This window comes from Carassius gibelio, chromosome B22, assembly GCF_023724105.1.
Source record: "Carassius gibelio isolate Cgi1373 ecotype wild population from Czech Republic chromosome B22, carGib1.2-hapl.c, whole genome shotgun sequence".
Taxonomy (NCBI): Eukaryota; Metazoa; Chordata; class Actinopteri; order Cypriniformes; family Cyprinidae; genus Carassius; species Carassius gibelio.
Genome location: NC_068417.1, coordinates 19918794 through 19937237, shown reverse-complemented (window position 1 = coordinate 19937237; position 18444 = coordinate 19918794). Strand labels below are relative to the sequence as shown.

At 35.4% G+C, this 18444-nt stretch overlaps 1 protein-coding gene across 2 annotated transcripts; it reads right to left on the bottom strand.

Annotated features, from left to right (window-relative positions):
* Positions 1-509: 509 nt before the first annotated feature.
* On the bottom strand, positions 510-13606 carry LOC127988051 (striatin-interacting protein 1 homolog). Of its 2 annotated transcripts, none has more exons than XM_052590563.1 (21): positions 13404-13606; positions 10488-10557; positions 10298-10372; positions 10024-10158; positions 9830-9950; positions 9679-9747; positions 8559-8665; positions 8334-8461; positions 8063-8245; positions 7445-7665; positions 7300-7365; positions 7161-7224; positions 4401-4472; positions 4242-4316; positions 4059-4156; positions 2643-2769; positions 2440-2540; positions 2261-2327; positions 2077-2181; positions 1263-1467; positions 510-1132 (listed from the first exon to the last, which is right to left on the bottom strand). In XM_052590563.1, the coding sequence occupies exons 1-21, from the start codon at positions 13506-13508 to the stop codon at positions 882-884; spliced, it is 2445 nt and encodes an 814-aa protein (XP_052446523.1). In that variant the 5' UTR covers positions 13509-13606; the 3' UTR covers positions 510-881. The 2 variants fall into 2 exon arrangements, with proteins under 2 accessions (XP_052446523.1, XP_052446524.1); XM_052590564.1 differs by having other exon boundaries at positions 510-1129; positions 13404-13597.
* Positions 13607-18444: the final 4838 nt, after the last annotated feature.

Below are 18444 nucleotides of genomic sequence, written 5' to 3'. Positions count from 1 at the left end.
AACTGTAGCATTTCACTGCATCCACAAACTTATAAAATCCTCACAAAGCTCATGAGATTGGAAAAGTACATAATATTGATGCACAAATGCACAGTAAACCCATTGCAGGAAAATCTGATGGGTAGGATAAAATGTCTGTTTCTTTGCATTTTTGGAATAGAGAAATTGCCATAATGTCTATGAGGATATTAGCCTAATATTTCACCTACCAGACCGGAAATGATAAGAACAAAAACTAAACAGATATTAAGATTTATGCCCTGGTTTAGTTTGGCCAAGCACAACGCCTTTTGTTGGAAATCTACAGTATTCCATATGTTTTTCCCGATGTCTGACCGATTAGTACAGCCCAAAACATGACAATAAGTGACCATTTTCAGCAGCAATAATCAGCAACATATGCAAGTTTCAATAATCATAAAACTGGAACGTTCTAACAACCCTATTTCTGACCTGAAACTCAGAAATAGGGTTAAAAATAAATAAATAAATGACCAGCGTAATCAGGGTCAATAAAGAAGATGATTGTATTGCATTTAGAACTTACATATAAAACAATATAATGAAAACACTCCAGGATAATTACAGTCTTTCACAATAACATCAGGTTTAATATTCTGCTGCATATAATTCATATTCAAAAGCAGCAGAAATAATAAAATAGACATAAAAATGACCTCTTAGCACCTCTGACTAACAAAGTAAAAAATACAAATAATAATTGCCGGTTTACTTCAGACGCACCATTATATTTCACAAACAGACGCGCAGGAAATGGTCCCTGTTGCTGGACTCTAGTAAGCGTAGTGTTGTTGACCGTTTTACTCTGGTAAAGGTTTTTTTTCACAACCACAGAGGTGCCCGAAACACTTGACATGTGTTCAATGCAGGAGTTCTTCCCAGGAAATGGGTTTGGAAAAGACCTCCCGTTCCAGCCAGAGGTCGTAGTTCATTTGGAAGTCTTCTGGAAGGTCGATCCGCTGTCCCAGCACGCTTTGCAGGCAGTTGTCCACCGGGAGGAATTCAGGATTGCTCTGGCTCTTATCGTAGCGTCGGCTGTTAAACCGTTCGATGCTGGCGCGTAGGGCGCATTCTTCCGCCTGGAAATCCCACGGGCGAGCGTCCAGGTCTGCTGTCAAAGACGGAGCTCGTTTAATTTTGACACTCAGGTGCAATAAAAAGTTTTGGGTGTAATAAATGATGCACTGAACCATTTACTGAAGAACCCAGAACATTGAAGTCCAGATTCTTCCCCTACTCACCGTTTCCGTAAGCCCAGTCGTCGTTGAGGCGATGGCGTACTTTCTGGTATATCGCTGACATGGTTTTCATGTTGCTCTTCCTCCACTGTCGTCCCAGATACTTGGTCTGGACTTTGAGCAGTTTCAGCACATAAAGCTGCATCATGGCCTGCTTGACCTTCAGCGCCCTCTTCAGGATTGGAGCAGATTTGAACACCACCAACATCTAGAAAATGGCCAAATTTGAACGTCCTCTCCAGATATAATACAGTGCCTTGCAAAAGTATTCATACCCCTTCCATTTTTTCCCCCCTCAAGTTTTTTGTTATGTTGTTGCCTTATATTAAAATGCTTTAAATTACCTTTTCCCACATCAATCATTAATCTATACACCATAATGGCAAAGTAAAAAAAACAGGGTTTTAACATCTTTGCAAATGTATTACCCTTATCTGAAGGCCGTTGAAATTTAGCTCAGGAGCATTCATATTGCTTGTAGATATTATTACACTTCAATTTAACCAGTGGCAAATTCAATTGAATGGGTATGATTTGGAAAGGCACAAACCTCAATAAAAGGTCTAAAAGATAAAAGTGCAAAACTCATACCAAAGCAAAAACCAAAGTTGTGAGAATTATGTTATGGTTTTTCATTATGGTGTATGGAGTGTAGACTCATGTGGGGGGAAAAGTAGTTTAAAACAGTTTAACATAAGGCCGCAACATAACAAAATGTGAGAAAATTAAGGTGTATGAATATTTTCGCAAGGCACTGTACATGAGCACAGAAAGCTGTAAAATAAAAATGTTTGGATTTGTTTGTGTGGTGTCTCACCATGGTCCTGGAGTGCTTCCATTTGGTGAGTTTATTAAGGATGCGCAACAGATTAATACAGGAGAACAAGTTCCTCCAGCAGAACTGATTATCATCACCAGCTTCCTGTAATCAAAAGCATCAAACAGCTCAAAGACTCGACTCAGATGAAGACTGAAAACATTCGGGTGTATATTTTTCTCACCATACTCTCAGCGGTGAGCTCTGGAAGCTCATGGACGATGCAGTGAGGGAAATCCAGAACTGAGATGCTGCCGAATAGATATGACAGATTACCCAAAATGCTAGAACAAGTACATTCTTCATGTTCCGTTAAAATGTTTGGTGATTCTGAAATGACTAGAGTTTGACTTTAAGCTTCACCTGTTTTTAGCTGTGATGTAGGACATTATGTTCTGGTTGAAGAACTTCAGGATCAGCGGGATACAGTTGGCAAACACCAGATGCTGCGCCATGTGCTCAAACTAAAGAAGAAACTTGCTTTTTTACTGGACTTTTAAATGATTCCAATCACATTTCCTCACAAGGTTCCTCACAAACAGCTTCGAGGGTGTGCTTGTATATACCTGATAGACGTGGTTGAGTTTGAAGTGTTTCAGCAGCAGCAGCAGTATGGCTGATATTGCTTTGACAATGATTTCTTTATGGCGATTCACATCTAAACCCAACTTCATACTCTGAAGAACCGTAGTGCTAGAGAGAGATAACAGAAAGTCAAACAATGCATGCTTAATGTGCAAAATTTAAACTAATAATTAAAAAAAAAAAGTCTACTGTCTATAGCTTAAAGCTGTATGAGGAATTGCTCACACAGAAGTCACTTTCAAACCAAGCAGTTGTATCTTGTTTATAGTGGCAAATTCACCAAACCAACTTAAAAATAAGGGGCAATTTGTTTGGGGAACTTTTCTGATTGCATGAATTTCTATTGTAATGACTGGATTTCAAATATGCAACTTTGCAAAGCAACAGCTGGTTTGACCACATCTTTAGTAAAAGATACATCTATAGTACAAGATACACTAAAAGTCAAAAGTTTTTAATTAGTGAGACTTTTTAAAGGTTTTTTTTTTTCCTTTTTCTATTAAGAAGTCTCTTCTGCTCACCAAGCCTGCATTTATTTGAACCAAAGTATAGAACATATTTTAATATGGAATTTATTCCTGTGATTTCAAAGCTACATTTTCAGCATCATTACGCCAGTCTACAGAGTCACATGATCCTTCAGAAATCATCAAAATTATAGAAATTAATACTCTAATTTAGCAAGGATGGTGTAAATTGATCAAAGGTGATGATAAAGACATTTACAATGTTACAAAATATCTATATTTCAGATTAATAGAAAGTTCAGAAGAACAGAATTTATCAAAGAAACTGAAAAAGAAATCTACTCAGCTGTTTTCAACATAATATTAATCATAATTTTTTGAGCAGCAAATCAGAATAGAATAATTTCTGAAGGATCAAGTGACTAGAGTGATGATGCTTAACATTCAGCTTTGAAATCACAAGAATACATTTTAAAATGTTAAAATATATTAAAATTATTATTTAAAAAAATTATATTACATGAAAAACTATTTAAAACAATTATTTGAAATTGTGAAAACGTTTTTGCTGTACTTCGCATCTAAAAATCCGAATCTGGAATTGTATTAAAAGTGATCATATTCAATTTAAACAGTTTAGTGACATTTTTGACTCTGACATAAAACTTTTGCACAAATCTATTAAAATGACTTTTGCCTATGAATTTTCATTGAGCAATGCTAAATTTAACTATACTTTTAGTAAAGATAGACAAGATTTACCAATTCAGCTTCAAACACAGACTCAAGTTATTAAGAGAATCACTTTGATTCAGCGAGTCCGTTGACACATTCAGATCATTAGCTAGCAAGTTTTATTCAAGAATCAGTCAGTCCGGCTGACAGAAAGCACAACAACATCTGCAGCTGTGCTGTTTGACAGTGTCTTACGGCATTTCCTCGGGCAGCACGTCTGCCAGGATGTTGATGGAGTCAGTCTTGGCTTTGGACGTGGGAGCAGCAGCCAAGAGAATCTTCAGCAGAGCAATCTGAACACACACACACACACACAGTCTGTTACTATGAGAACATCTCAGATGTAATGGGACTAGTGTGTAAGTGACAGTTTCTCACCATATACTGTGGTAAACTGGGTAAAATACCCTGGTATAAGAGCTCTGTGGCACACAACTCCAGCTCTTCCTCACCCTAAACACACAAACAGAGAGTGTGTTTGTGTGTGTGTTGAGCTCACCATCAGACATTATATTGCAGCAGTGAACAGTGACTCACGCCAGACAGCGGGGTCTTCAGGTACTCCTCTTCTTTAGTGCTCTGGACCTCAGCGATGGACACATACTTGTGCTGAAACGAACACACAAACTAAATGTTGACAAGGCAAACACTAATGCATTTTATTGGAGCAAGACACCACAAAACTATAGGGATTTTACTATGGTTAAGCTTAGTGGTGTCAAAAGTATCATCTCCGGTACTGAAATTTTAAAATGTAATTTCCCGCTAACATTTGATCGCTGTTGAGCTTATTCTTAAACAATGCTGATTGGTCATAGTGTCCACACGCTCAACAGATGCTACTGTGATAGGCTACAATGATCAATGCTTTATGCTACTTACTGAGCACAACAAGAGCTTTTAAAAGCCAAAAGTGATTTCAAATGTTTCTGTTGTGCTTCTGTGCTCAACAGCACTCAAATTTTTACGGGAAATGGATGCTTTTATATTTCAGTAACGACTGGTACTGAAGTTTGTACTTTAGCAACTCCAATTAAGATCATTAAACCATTTCAACAAAGTGTCAACAGTTACTGTTTTTAATAAACAGTGACAACAGCAATATGAGAAGTTTAAAAGACATATGTTTGGGCCATTCTACAGAACTGGTCAAAAGCTGCCATCCAACAACCAAAAAACATTTAAAAAAGCAGTAGATGTTTACTAAGATTTTTCTGTTAGCTACAGAAACCCACAAATATATTAAAAATGTTAGTAAGCTTAATATATATATATATATACACACACACACAATCATCATTTATTGGCTATTTTGAATTGGGAGGTAGATGTCTCGAACCCTAATCCCTAAATTTCAACTTTATAAAATTCTATTAATATATTTACATTTTATATAAATATATATATATATATATATATATATATACTTTGTAAATTATAAAATGTGTAAAACGCATTTTCAAGTGATTACCGTAATGTGTATGGTATAGTCCAATGGCTGACTCTGATTTTAACTTCACCCCTGCATTTATGATCAGGAAATATTTGTGTGTGTATCTCTCTCTCATACATGTTGAGCAGAGAGACCTCATCGTTTTGAGGTAAATGTATTCATAAGTATGAAAAAACAAAATTTCACTATAATTGAACACTTCGGTTTCATAAAATTAAACTGCGAACATAAATCTACGAACAACATAACTTTAGACGTTTACTCTCAGAAAATCCTGTTTTTGTAAGAGCTCAGACGGTGGGTTTTCGTTCTGAAAAGAAACCCAGGCTCAGGGAAATTAGCACAGCCGATCCTAAAACACGTCGGCTACCGCTTCAGGAAGAGCTGCAGCACTGTGCAGAGTAGAGGTTTAAATCCCAGTTAAACTAGATTTCAAGGATGCGGTTTACTCTGGGAACTCACTAAGGGCTATCTGATCATTAGTGCTGTTTGTCTATGGCCTTTATGTTGGCTTAAACATCCTGTTTATACTGGGAGAGAGATGTGTTATTCACTGCAATGTCCACATGTTTTATTACAAGCAAGAAAAATGCGATTATATATATTTAAAAAGAGTGTTCATTTCATTAACTATTATAATAGCCTACAGTAAAATTCCTCTGTACTGTATAATGTCTAAGTCACATTAGAAATCTGTTATGATCAGGCACAATGCAAGGATCAGACGTTATCCCAGAATTGAACTTGTGACATTCACAAACTAGACCACTAAAAGTAATGTTTCCTTATTTCAACCTCAAATTCCTTTATTATTTCCTTAGAACGTCAACAGCAGGCCTGACCGCTAACATGAGCTTGTGCGTGAGATAAAATGACTCATATATTTGGCTAACCACTAACCATGATGAGTGACCACTTTTATGTAGAATAACCTTTTCTAGAAGACTGATATGTCTTACGTTTTGTGCCAGTGTATCGGACATTAGTCAAAAGTGCTGCTCAGTTACAATCTACTTCAAGAAAGTGCACAGAAAGTCATTACATGTTGCCCTCTTGTGGCGATTTGTTAGTGTCAAAGCAGAAAGTATATGCATTTCAAATACTAAACACATAAAATAAATATTATTATAGCCTAATCTCAGTGATAAAGTGTGCAAAGGTTCTAAAATGAGCTGTTATCTGTATTTTAATGTCTGCACAATGCTTTCACTGTGTGTCAAATGGAGGGAAATAGTATTTGTGTGTGTATTGACTCATGAATTTAAACTATCAGCACTTCTATTTTAAACGTTTTAGATTTATTAAATCATGTTTTTTTTTTTTTCGGTTCAGCAGAAGAACAGGCCTTTTAACATCCTGAAACCACTGGTAAAATATATTAATCGAAAATACCTCAAAATATGTAAGAAGTCATGTGCTCTGATAATAGATGTGGGATTAATATGATTCCTCTAATCAAGATAAAAAAAATATGAGAATTAACGGCACAGTTACAATAAATCTGTATTATTATACAATAATGCATACATGCAAAATTTGTGGGATAATTTTTTTTCCAAGATGTTTCCAACTCGTGACTTTGAACCAGTTCTGTAAAATGGCCCATGTATGGATCATATTGTAAATATGCAAGATATGCATGAGCAGGGTGGGGTTATGTTAATTAGCCATGTTCCTTGCATTGCGTTAGCAAGCTCAAGGTTGTGGGTTCGATTCCCAGGGAGCACACGTTAGGTAAAAAATGTTAGCGTGAATGCACTGTAAGTTGCTTTGGATAGAAAGCGTCTGCTAAATGCATAAATTAGTTTAATTTAAATTTAATTAATTTATGTGGTGCTAATTACCTGTTTGAGAGTTTTGATGCTTTCATGTATGGGTCTGGGCAAACCAACCACTGTATCCGTGTCACTGCAACACAGACGCAAACATGCATCACTGCGGCTCATGGGAAGTAAACAATCAAGCTTCAGAAAACACACTCACTTTCCCAGCGTGTAACCGATGAATTTACTCCTGCTGGACTCCAGGAAGTTTTCAATATCCTTTTCCCTTTTAAAACAAAAACAGAAATTGCATTTGAGAAACCCATCAAATCAACCGCATCAAATGGATGAAATCAATCTCCTACCTGACTTTCGGAGCCCACGGCAGACCCTTGGGGAAACAGACCCTCTCAGAGGGGGGATGCGGGATGGGGGGTGGCATGACCTCATCACGCTCCAGCGGGAAAGGCTCCGCCTCCAGAGAGTTGTCGTTATCGTCATTCTCCTCTTCGTCCTCGCGGGCGTCATCAGCCTTATACGGGTCCTTCTCGTTAAACGCATCCAGATTGTCCTGCTTTATAAGACCCTGAAGAAAAAGTTGCATTAAGGATTGTTTGTGGGAAGTCGTGGCCTAATAGTTAGAGAGTCAATCGAAAGGTTGTGAGTTCGAGTCCCGGGCCGGCAGGAATTGTGGGTGGGGGGAGTGCATGTACAGTTCTCTCTCCACATTCAATACCATGACTTAGGTGCCCTTGAGCAAGGCATCGAACCCCCAACTGCTCCCTGGGCGCCGCAGCATAAATGGCTGCCCACTGCTCTGGGTGTGTGCTCACAGTGTGTGTGTGTGTGTGTGTGTTCACTGCTCTGTGTGTGTGCACTTCAGATGGATTAAATGCAGAGCACAAATTCGGAGTATGGGTCACGTCAATTTCATTTTATTTTGATCTAAAATCCACTTATGATGTGTGTCACTTTTCTGTTACTTTGTGTTCTCTCCGGGCACGTCTCTGCTGTTGCTCGATGAGGTCGGAGGCGGACGCTGGCGGGGACGCAGCTCTCATGCTCCTCACCACGCGGATGCTGTCCTCCGGCAGCGGCGGGAGACCCAGTGCCACACGTTTACTGACTTTACTGCACTGCAGCTGCTCGAACCCTCCCAGAGTGAACTGGGATCCATCAGGAAAACACACAGACAAAACCATTAACACAACAGGCACTTGGTGTGATTTAATCCAAAGCTGTACTTGAACTCACCAGGATGGTCTTCCACAGCAGTAGCAGGACTTTCTTCATGGGGAAATGGGGCGCGTGGCCGCTGCAGAACTTGGTGACCATCCCAAACAGCATGACGGAGACGGGCTCGTGGTTATAGAGAGGAGAACCTGCCGGGAAACATCAGAAACAATTCTACTCTTCCATACTCAACATGTCTCTTCAGATAGAGCATCACAGTTTAGGTCAGCTAGAACACATGCAGACCGAGTTCAGACTTGAAGGTTTCTCTGATGGTTCTCCACTCCGGACTGTCTGTGGGTTCTTCACGCTGGATGGCCTCCACCATCAGATACATGATGTTCAGCAGGATCCTGAAACACGCACGCAGAGAGGGTTATGGAGGACTGCGAGTGCCACTTATAATAAATAAATAAATAAACAAAAATAAATAAATAAATAAACCAATGATCAGTAAACCACGTGCAAATAAATTACAAATGACAAATTAATAAGTACACATTTTTATTTGTTTAGAAATGTAGTTAAATGAATACGTAGGAAATAAATAAATTTTAAAAACAAAAAACACTTGAATGTATCAGAAAGTAAATTAATCACTTTACAAATGCACACATAAATATTTACGAGTTTTATTTATGTTTAAAATACAGTGAAATGTAACAAAATAAATGAATACATACAATTTTAAAACTGACAAATAAATATAGATTTAAAACATTTTTTAATTTTGTCTGAAAAGGCAGTTGTAATGTAACAATACATATTACAATAGAATTGTAACAATAAATCAATTTACAAAGGTGACAAATAAACAGAAGTTTTAACTCATGTTAAAACATGTGGATAAATGTAACAAAAAATAAGTTAATCACTGTTTAAGTAAACAAATAATGTAGTTAAATCTATAAGTAAAACACTTACTAAAAATAACATTAAATCATAACACAACTTATTAAAAAATAAATAAATAGACATTTGAAAAAAAAAAAAAAAAAATCAATTCTTGTTTAAAAATGTACTTAAATGTAACAAAATATAAAGAAATCACATTCAAATTGACCAAAACATTTTGGTAAATGTAACATGTTTTTTTTATCGCTTAATAAATTTTACTATTTTTTATAAGTTAAATTTAGCAATAAAATAATGTATTATGAATTTACTTTTCAAATTGACAAATAGAAGTTTAATAACAAAATACAATAACACCTAATTTTATAAAGTTGCATTAGCAATTGCTTTACTATTTTGTATTCATCAGCTAAATTAAAAACGACAATTCACAATTCACATGTGGGACAATGAATTATCTGCCCTATCAGTCGAGAACTAGTTAGCACATGTCAAGTGTTGTGTGTTGTACCTGAGGTCAGTGCTGTCAGCCAGTGAAATGGCAGGTTTCCTGACCGCACTGCTGCATGCAGCACTGTTACTGAGAGACATTTAACACCGAGTTGAGTTATTTAAGCTTACAGACGTGACATATGAATGTCTGTGCGTGCAGTTCATCTCACTCGATCTCCATGTTGAGCAGCTCCACCAGTGCAGTGAAGGCTCCCACATCCAGCAGCAGGAAGACGTTATACCTCATCCAGTTCTGCACCTCCAGATCTGAAGAGCACTCGCCGAACGTCCCTGAACACACACCAATCAGAGCTTGTTAACACTGAAATGCATGCATAAATAAAGATTACAGATCACGATTTACCTTGAGCCATGTACAGGATGGCTCTGGCGACTTTTAAGCGGCGCTCTCGGCAGATCACGTCCAGTCCGTCCAGCAGACGCATGGCATGAGCTCTGTGCTGAACCCAATCCAGTTCGGTCCATTTCTGATCAGGAACTGCAGAAACACATAACACATGATCTTTTGTAACACATAGATCCTCTTAAATGCACACACAAAAACATTTTTTAATGATGAAACCTGCAAATGTGTGTAACTATGAAAGAATCAAGTGAAATAAGAGTTTAACACTTACTATGAGTGTGGAAATCTTCTTCGAAGCACTTTCTGTTGAGCAGGAACTCTGGTCCCTCTGTGTAACTGTACAACTCTACAAACGCCGTTTCATATTGGAAAACAACATGTTATTGTTGTCTGTAATTTGTTCATGATTTGCAATATTATTACATAAGAAAACAGCAGTAACAGAACCACATCGCTCTCACCTGACAGTTCAACTGTAGATTTATCAGCATCTGAATACTCAAACTCCAGATCAGGTGTTTCTGAAAGACCCTGAGACACAAACACAACATATTAGTCTGTTTATCATCCATTTTTTTATGTAAGATAGTCTTTCTGAGTCATTGTAATTGTCCATCATCAGCTGACAACTGATTATAGCTCACCCTTTCAAGAGAGACAAAATAGCTGTTTGGAATGAGCTCATCCTTGTGGTGCTTACATGCATTTATTGTGCACTTGTAGGGAAATTCAATTGTTAAAAGGCTATTTATAAAATCCATAGGCCATTTTTACTAACTGCTTGTGGCAGCGCAAACCATCTTTTGGCGTTAAAATAGTACTTTCAGGAATTGCTAAAGAAATATAGTATGAGTGCTGAATTTAGGTTAACAGTTTCTATGAAGCCTGTATTTATAATACATTACAAGGGTACTCTTAAGGCATTATAACAAATGCATAATGCATTACAAAATCAATCTTATAATATGTTATATCAACTCTTGAATAATCATAACAACAATTATAATACATCGTAATACGTATATGTGGTTACAAGTTTAAGAGTATGATTATTTATACCATAATGAACACCATATTAAATCTTCTTCATTTAGAGTATAATTAACATTGTTTATTTCAGATCTGCACAGTATCTTACTACAGCTTGTGAGTGGTTAGATATTGAGTGTTTCTTTTGGAGCTACTGTTAATTTATTGATGTGAGCTTAATACTCCAACAGAAAAAAAAAAATTCAATGTTTTTTATGGTTACATTTTATTTTGATTGTCCCCTTAATCAATCGACTATAAGTGACTTTGCAACTACGTCCCAACTAACTCTCATTGGAGTATCAGTATGCTCAAGAATGGTAGAATCTAGTACGGTAGAATAAGTTCAAAGCAAATGTGTCTTATTACAAATTCATCTGATCTGATAGCTGATCTTGTGGTTGTCTGAGTGAGGGAAAAAAAAAGTTATTATTACTTCTTATAAGTGGTCTTTGACAGCTTAAAGTAGAGTAGTATCAGAACAATGGCAAGTTAAGAGACTTATAATACATTATAACTATGAGAAATATAATCCATTGTAAAAGTTGAAGCAACGTGTTCATTGTGTTATAAATCATCATACTCTTAAAAGCTTTAACCAAAAATAATTAAATATTATAATATATTACAACCGCTCACATAATGCCTTAAGAATACCCTTATAATATATTATAAATTTACTAATGTTTGTGCTCATCAAATTACTAGTATTTGCATCATTTTTTTCCGCAAAAAAAAAAAAGAGTGAACTAAAGGATCGGGAAGGATTGACAATGAGAGGTTGAACTAGGTATTGCAGTCTAAATTAAAAATATTAGAGAGGGTTTTTTTTTTTACCCAGGCCCTCCTCCTGAGACTTGACGCACACGAAGGTTGCCAGTTTGACAACACCAACAGGAACTGACCCTTTCTATTGGCAGCTTCCATGACTGAAATTAATCTCGCTATGTTTTCGTCAACTGGCAACTCAGGGTGCCGAAATACAATTGAGTAAACTAGAAGTTCACAAACCAAAACAGACACTACATTCCGGCCCAGAACACATATTTTCAAAGGAGAATATCTGTCTGTAGCATTGTTCTTCAGATAAACAAATATTACCATGTTTCTTAAATATCTGCAAACATATTCCGGTATTTTTATGCTTTCAGTTGAGTCAAATATTTACATACAGCACCTTTAAAGCAGGCGGTAGCCTAATTTGTGTTGCACTTGGTAGGTTGCTCTCCTCATTATGGAAATGATCCGGCTTCGTCCGTGTTATTTATTTTGCACATTGTCAAAGATGGAATTTTCCCCTTCCATCGAGGCTTTCATGGAATTGTGCTTTAATACTAATTTGCCATGTTTAGTCAATCTGGCCCCATATGAGCAATTAACATATTAAGGAAATAAAAAGTACTTAAGGTGAGTACATTTTTATACGTTTTAAAACACTTAAGTTTTAACCATGCAATAATGTCAAATTTAACTCTTTAATTTTAATTACCTTTTAAATTATTGCATTAATAACCAATGGTTGGTTATACTTTACAGATGTGTTATTTATAACACTTAAATACATGATGTAACGGTTTAGATTAAAATGACATTAAATTATATTTTTAGTTAACTAAAAAAGCTTGACAGCACATTTGGCAGAGCACACTTTAACCATATTTCAAAGAAAATAGAATTATGTAAATACTTGTGAAGCTGTATTAAAGTTGGTCATAAAAGCACTGTTCATAAAATATGAGTGCATTTATTTTCAATTTAATCTATGATACATTTTCACGTAACAGCAAATGTCATGCAGTTAAAAGACTGAAAGCACGGCATTTAATCTGCATTTGAATGTATTCTTTTAAGTATGCTATATCCACAATAAGTAGTTTTATTACTACAGAGAGATGCTGGTGTTTAAATATTAGTATTATGACAAATATGATTTATTATGTTCATCGTACAGTCAGCCGTTATCTAGGGTTAAATAACCAATCAGAATTAAAAAGCCGAGAGAAGAGATGAATCACAACCTATCATTAAAGGTCGATGTTTACTACATGCATCAATCACGCTGTGTTATTCATTAATATGTGTTCACTAATTATAAAATAATATGAGGGATTTAAATATAATATAATATATATATATATATATATATATATATATATATATATATATATATATATATATTTCAAAAGTAAATTAACTGTTGTTTAATTAATTTTAAGTTAACTTATATAAGCACTTTTGTCATGAACATTTACAATTACGACGCTCTTTTCATATTCTGAGCTACAAACAGACTGCAAAATTGCATATATACAATCACAAGGGTCTAAACAGCTTCGTCTGACTCTTACCTCAGAGTCCTTCCTCTGGTTTCTGCTGAACTCGCCTCGCATTTTATTCGGCAACATTTCGTTCTGTTTCTGTTTGTTGTTAGCTGATAAACCGACACCCTCCATCTTCACTCCACTTCCGGCTCCCGCTCCACACTCTCGCGATACATACAAACATCTCGCAATGCTACAACCTGAGGCTTCAGCGGCTCCTGACGTGATGTTCAATGGTTTATATCATGACTTTGATTTAATATAATTATTGCAATTTTTTACTCACACAATTACTTTTCATAATATATGAGGGCACCGCATGTTCTTCCAAGGTAAATAACAGATAGATAGATAGATAGATAGATAGATAGATAGATAGATAGATAGATAGATACATAAATAAATAAAAGGGTAACTAAATAATGCGGCCCTGGACTGCTACCACAAAACCATAAAAGTCATCAGGGCACATTTTGTGAAATTCAGATTTATACATAATCTGAAAGTTGAATAAATAAGCTTTCAGTTGGTGCATGGTTTGTTAGGACAATGGGATAATATTTGGATGAGATACAACTGTTTGAAAATCTGTAATCTGAGGGTGTAAACAAAACAAAACAAAAAAATCTCAATATTTAGAAAATCACCTTTAATGTTGTGTCCAAATGAATTCTTAGCAATGCATATCATTAAACAAAAAATAATTATTTTGGATATATTTACAATATGAAATATACAAAATATATTCATGGAACATGATCTTTACTTTATATTCTAATACATTTCTGCATAAAATAAAGATTAATAATTTTGACCCATACAATGTTGTTGGCTATTGCTGCAAATATACCCTTGCTTTCGAGGTTTTTAAATAAACTTGATATGTGTTTGGGAAGATGTTCTGTTATCGTTTTGTTGACATATCGAGTGTTTTCGGTATTATATTTCGTTTTTTAGACTAATGCTAATTGCTATTATTGGGATATTGTTCAGCAGCTATTGTTTGCATACCTGTTGAATAACTATGAAAGAAAAGTGTATATTATTTTAATGTTTAATAACAGTAAATTGGTACATTATTTATACCACCAGAGAAAAAGCTTTGTGTGGGCATTTTTTTTCTCCCCTTTTCTGATTTTATTTTTTTTTTAAATGTAGGATTATTTTTTTTCCCAGTCAAACGCTGCAAGCCGGAAATCTGGCACAGTGCCGGAGAACTTTAAGCCCTGCATTTTGTACCCCTCTGTCACTGTATTCATAGTTTTTATTGTTTATTATCAAACCACATCAATCCCCCACACTTTTGAAAAGCTTGCTACGCCCCTGGATGTAGTCATCAAGAAGCCCCATCAGCACAGTATGTGACATCTTCTACATCATCCAGGGCAGTGTTCTCTTCTCTGACCAGCATTCATCCCAGTCACCGCCTGCTCTTCATCAGTGGCCTAGAAAGAGGAACACATTTGAAAAAATAAAACATTTACTTAAACTATCTATTTTCAGATAGAGGTGTATTCCTATCCGTAAGGATAGGTAAATAATCTGTGTTAAAGTTTCAACACTTTGCCAAAACGCTGTTTGTATTATTGTACGGTTAGAAGATCCAAACATGCCCCATTCTAACAGAGTCAGTCACTTACTGATTCTTTATCTGTTGGTATTTGATAGAATCAAAGATGCCATGTATCTAAACAAGATGTCCAGGACCTCCAGCAGAAATATAGGCCCACAACATCAAAGATACAGCAGTATATTTCATTGTACACATGGGGTACTTTTTATCCCTGTTATCACCAAACCCATCTTGAGTGTTTACTGCTAAAAAGATCATTTTTTTGTTTCATCTGAACTTAGAGGCCAGTCCAGTTTGAAGTTCCAGTCGTGTCTGATAACTGAATATGCTTTAGTTTGTTTTTGGATGAGCTAGGATATTTTTTCTTGAAACCCTCCCAAACAACATGTGTTGATGTTCTGTTTGACAATTTTTTTAAAGGTTTTCTGAACCCGAGACTCAACTATTTTCTGCAATTCTCCAGCTGTGATCCTTGGAGAGTCTTTAGCCACTCAAACTGACCTCCTCACCATGCATTAGGACGATATAGACACACATCCTCTTCCAGGCAGTTTTCTAACATTTTCTGTTGATTGGAAATTCTTAATTATTGTCCCGATGGTGGAAATGGGAATTGTCACTGCTCTAGCTCTTTTCTTAAAGCCACTTCACTAATTTGTGAAGCTCAATTATCTTTTTCTGCACATCAGAAATATATTATTTGGTTTTTCTGATTGTGATGAATGATTAAGGGAATTTGGGCTTTGTTTTCCCTCTTTATATTTCTGTGAAACAGGAAGCCATGGCTGGATAATTTAATGTTTAGCAAAATTTGAATATGAATGGGAATATACTTCAGAGATATTTTACTCAATAAGAATTGCTAGGGGTGCCAATAATTGTCTCTAACGTGTATTTGAGAAAAAAAAACTTTAATTACATTATGATATTTCCCCCCATTTTAAATTCTTATTATCCAATGAAGGGATACATTTTTGTGATTGTTTTTTTTTAATAAAAGATCAAAATGATTAACAATGCAGATTAATTTTTACAGCCTCCTTTGATCATATTTACCAAGGGGGGCGATATTTTTGGCCATGACTGTATGATTATTATTTTTGCTTATTTAATATTCTTTTATTTGCTTAATTACATTTTATTTTTCTTCTTTCTTCACTCTCTTCCTTTTTAATGTATGTAAAGTGGGTATCGAAAATAATAGCTCCCTGTAATACATTCACATTTTGTTCCTATGAATCCTGAAATGAAGATGGACCGTTTTTGTTTTGTTTATTCACTGCAACATTTCAGGAAAATCCCCATCCATTTTTCTTCTATCCTGACAAGTGCTCCAGTCCCTGCTGCAGAGAAACACCTGTACTGAATTGAGAAAGTTTTCACAGATCAGAATAGGGATGTACACGACCCAGGGAACTGTTAGCTGACCCGTAGGCCTACTTAACTTAGAAAATTTTCACAGACCAGAATAATTCAGTTAAGGGCTCGGGGAAGGGTCAGTTGACCCAAATTGAACTGTGAAAGTTTTCACAGATAAGAATAGTGATGTTAGTGACCCTGGGAAGGGTCAGCTGACCGGTAGTGAACTGTGAATAGTGATCAGATCAGATCAGAATAGTGATGTTACTGACTCAGGGAAACCGTTAGCTTACCATAACTGCAATGTGAACGTTCTCACAAATCGAAATAGAGATGTAAATGAATCAGGGAATGGTTAACTGACCAATTTTTTAGATCAGAATAGTTAAGGGACCAAGAAAGGGTTAACTGACAAAAGCTTAACTGTGAAATTTTGGCAAATCAGAATATTGAAGCCAAGTACTCAAGCAAAGGCACAACATCCCAAACATTATTGTCAAACAAAGTGTACAAGTATATATATACATATATACACAATAGCATTTTATCGTGTGGCTGTGTTCCCCCCGTTTTTTTTTTGTCTAATATTGTCATATCGTTGCTGTTCCAATGAATAACGGTTTCAAATTTATTAGGTACATTAACTAGAATATGACATATTTTCAGTTGTTTCACACTTTTTTGTTATGTGTATAATTCCATATATAATTCCACATGTGTTAATTCATAGTTTTGATGCCTTCAGTGTGAATCTACAATTTTCATAGTCATGAAAATAAAGAAAACTCTTTGAATGAGAAGGTGTGTCTGTACTGTATGTGTGCGTGTGTGTGTGTGTGTGTGAGTTTATATATATATATATATATATATATATATATATACAGTACAGACCAAAAGTTTGGAAACATTACTATTTTTAATGCTTTTGAAAGAAGTTTCTTCTTCTCATCAAGCCTGCATTTATTTGATGAAAAATACAGAAAAAACAGTAATATTATGAAATATTATTACAACTTAAAATAAAAGTTTTCTATTTGAATAAACTTAAAAAAAAAAAAAAATTATTCCTGTGATGCTAAGCTGAATTTTCAGCATCATTACTCCATTCTTCAGTGTCACATGTAACATCCAGTCTATCACATGATCATTTAGAAATCATTCTAATATTCTGATTTATTATGAGTGTTGGAAACAGTTCTGCTGTCTAATATATTTGATGAATAAAAGGTTAAAAAGAACTGTATTTATTCAGAATAAAAATAAAAAATTCTAATAATATATATACTAATAATATATTTTCTTTACTATCACTTTTTTTATCAATTTAATTTAAATGCAGGCTTGATGAGCAGAAGAGACTTCTTTCAAAAACATTAAAAATAGTAATGTTTCCAAACTTTTGGTCTGTACTATCTATCTATCTTTATATATATATATATATATATATATATATATATATATATATATATAGTTAATTTACCTAATAAATTGGAAACCGTTATTCATTGGAACAGCAACAATATGACAATATTAGACAAAAAACGGGGGGAACACAACCACACGATAAAATGCTATTGTGAAAAGTTTTCACAAATCAAGCTCATTCTAAAACAATGTTCTTTTATTCCAGTTGTCTGTGTGTTTATTGGTAATAGACGTTAAACATGAACAATGTCTTTCTTTCGCATTCCTTACTGGCGGACTTACCAAGGGGTTTACGGACAAGAGCTTTGCTGTGAAAAAAAAATCACAGATCAAGCTGATGAAGGTGACATTGTTTTCACTCTTCTAAGTGTCCAAGTTTTGGAGCTATAGGCATTATAAAATTGAGAGTGTCTATGACAGTGCACTGCGTATTTGTAGCCCAAATAAATCTGAATTTCAAAGCGCAAACTATCTTTACTGTGGTGCTCTACCGAATGTTTGGACCTTTCAGTCTGGACACTAGTGACACGCTGAGCTGTTTCTTGTACTTCAGTGTGATGTGTGTTGCTCTCTAGCGGTGAGCTCGAGGAACTGCAGATGTGACTGTTTCAGTTTCAAGTCTACAACTTTAAGCAGGAAAATATTGACATCTGCTGTATCTCCAGTTATACTGATAGCTGGCTATTGAACTAATGAACTCTTCAAACTAAA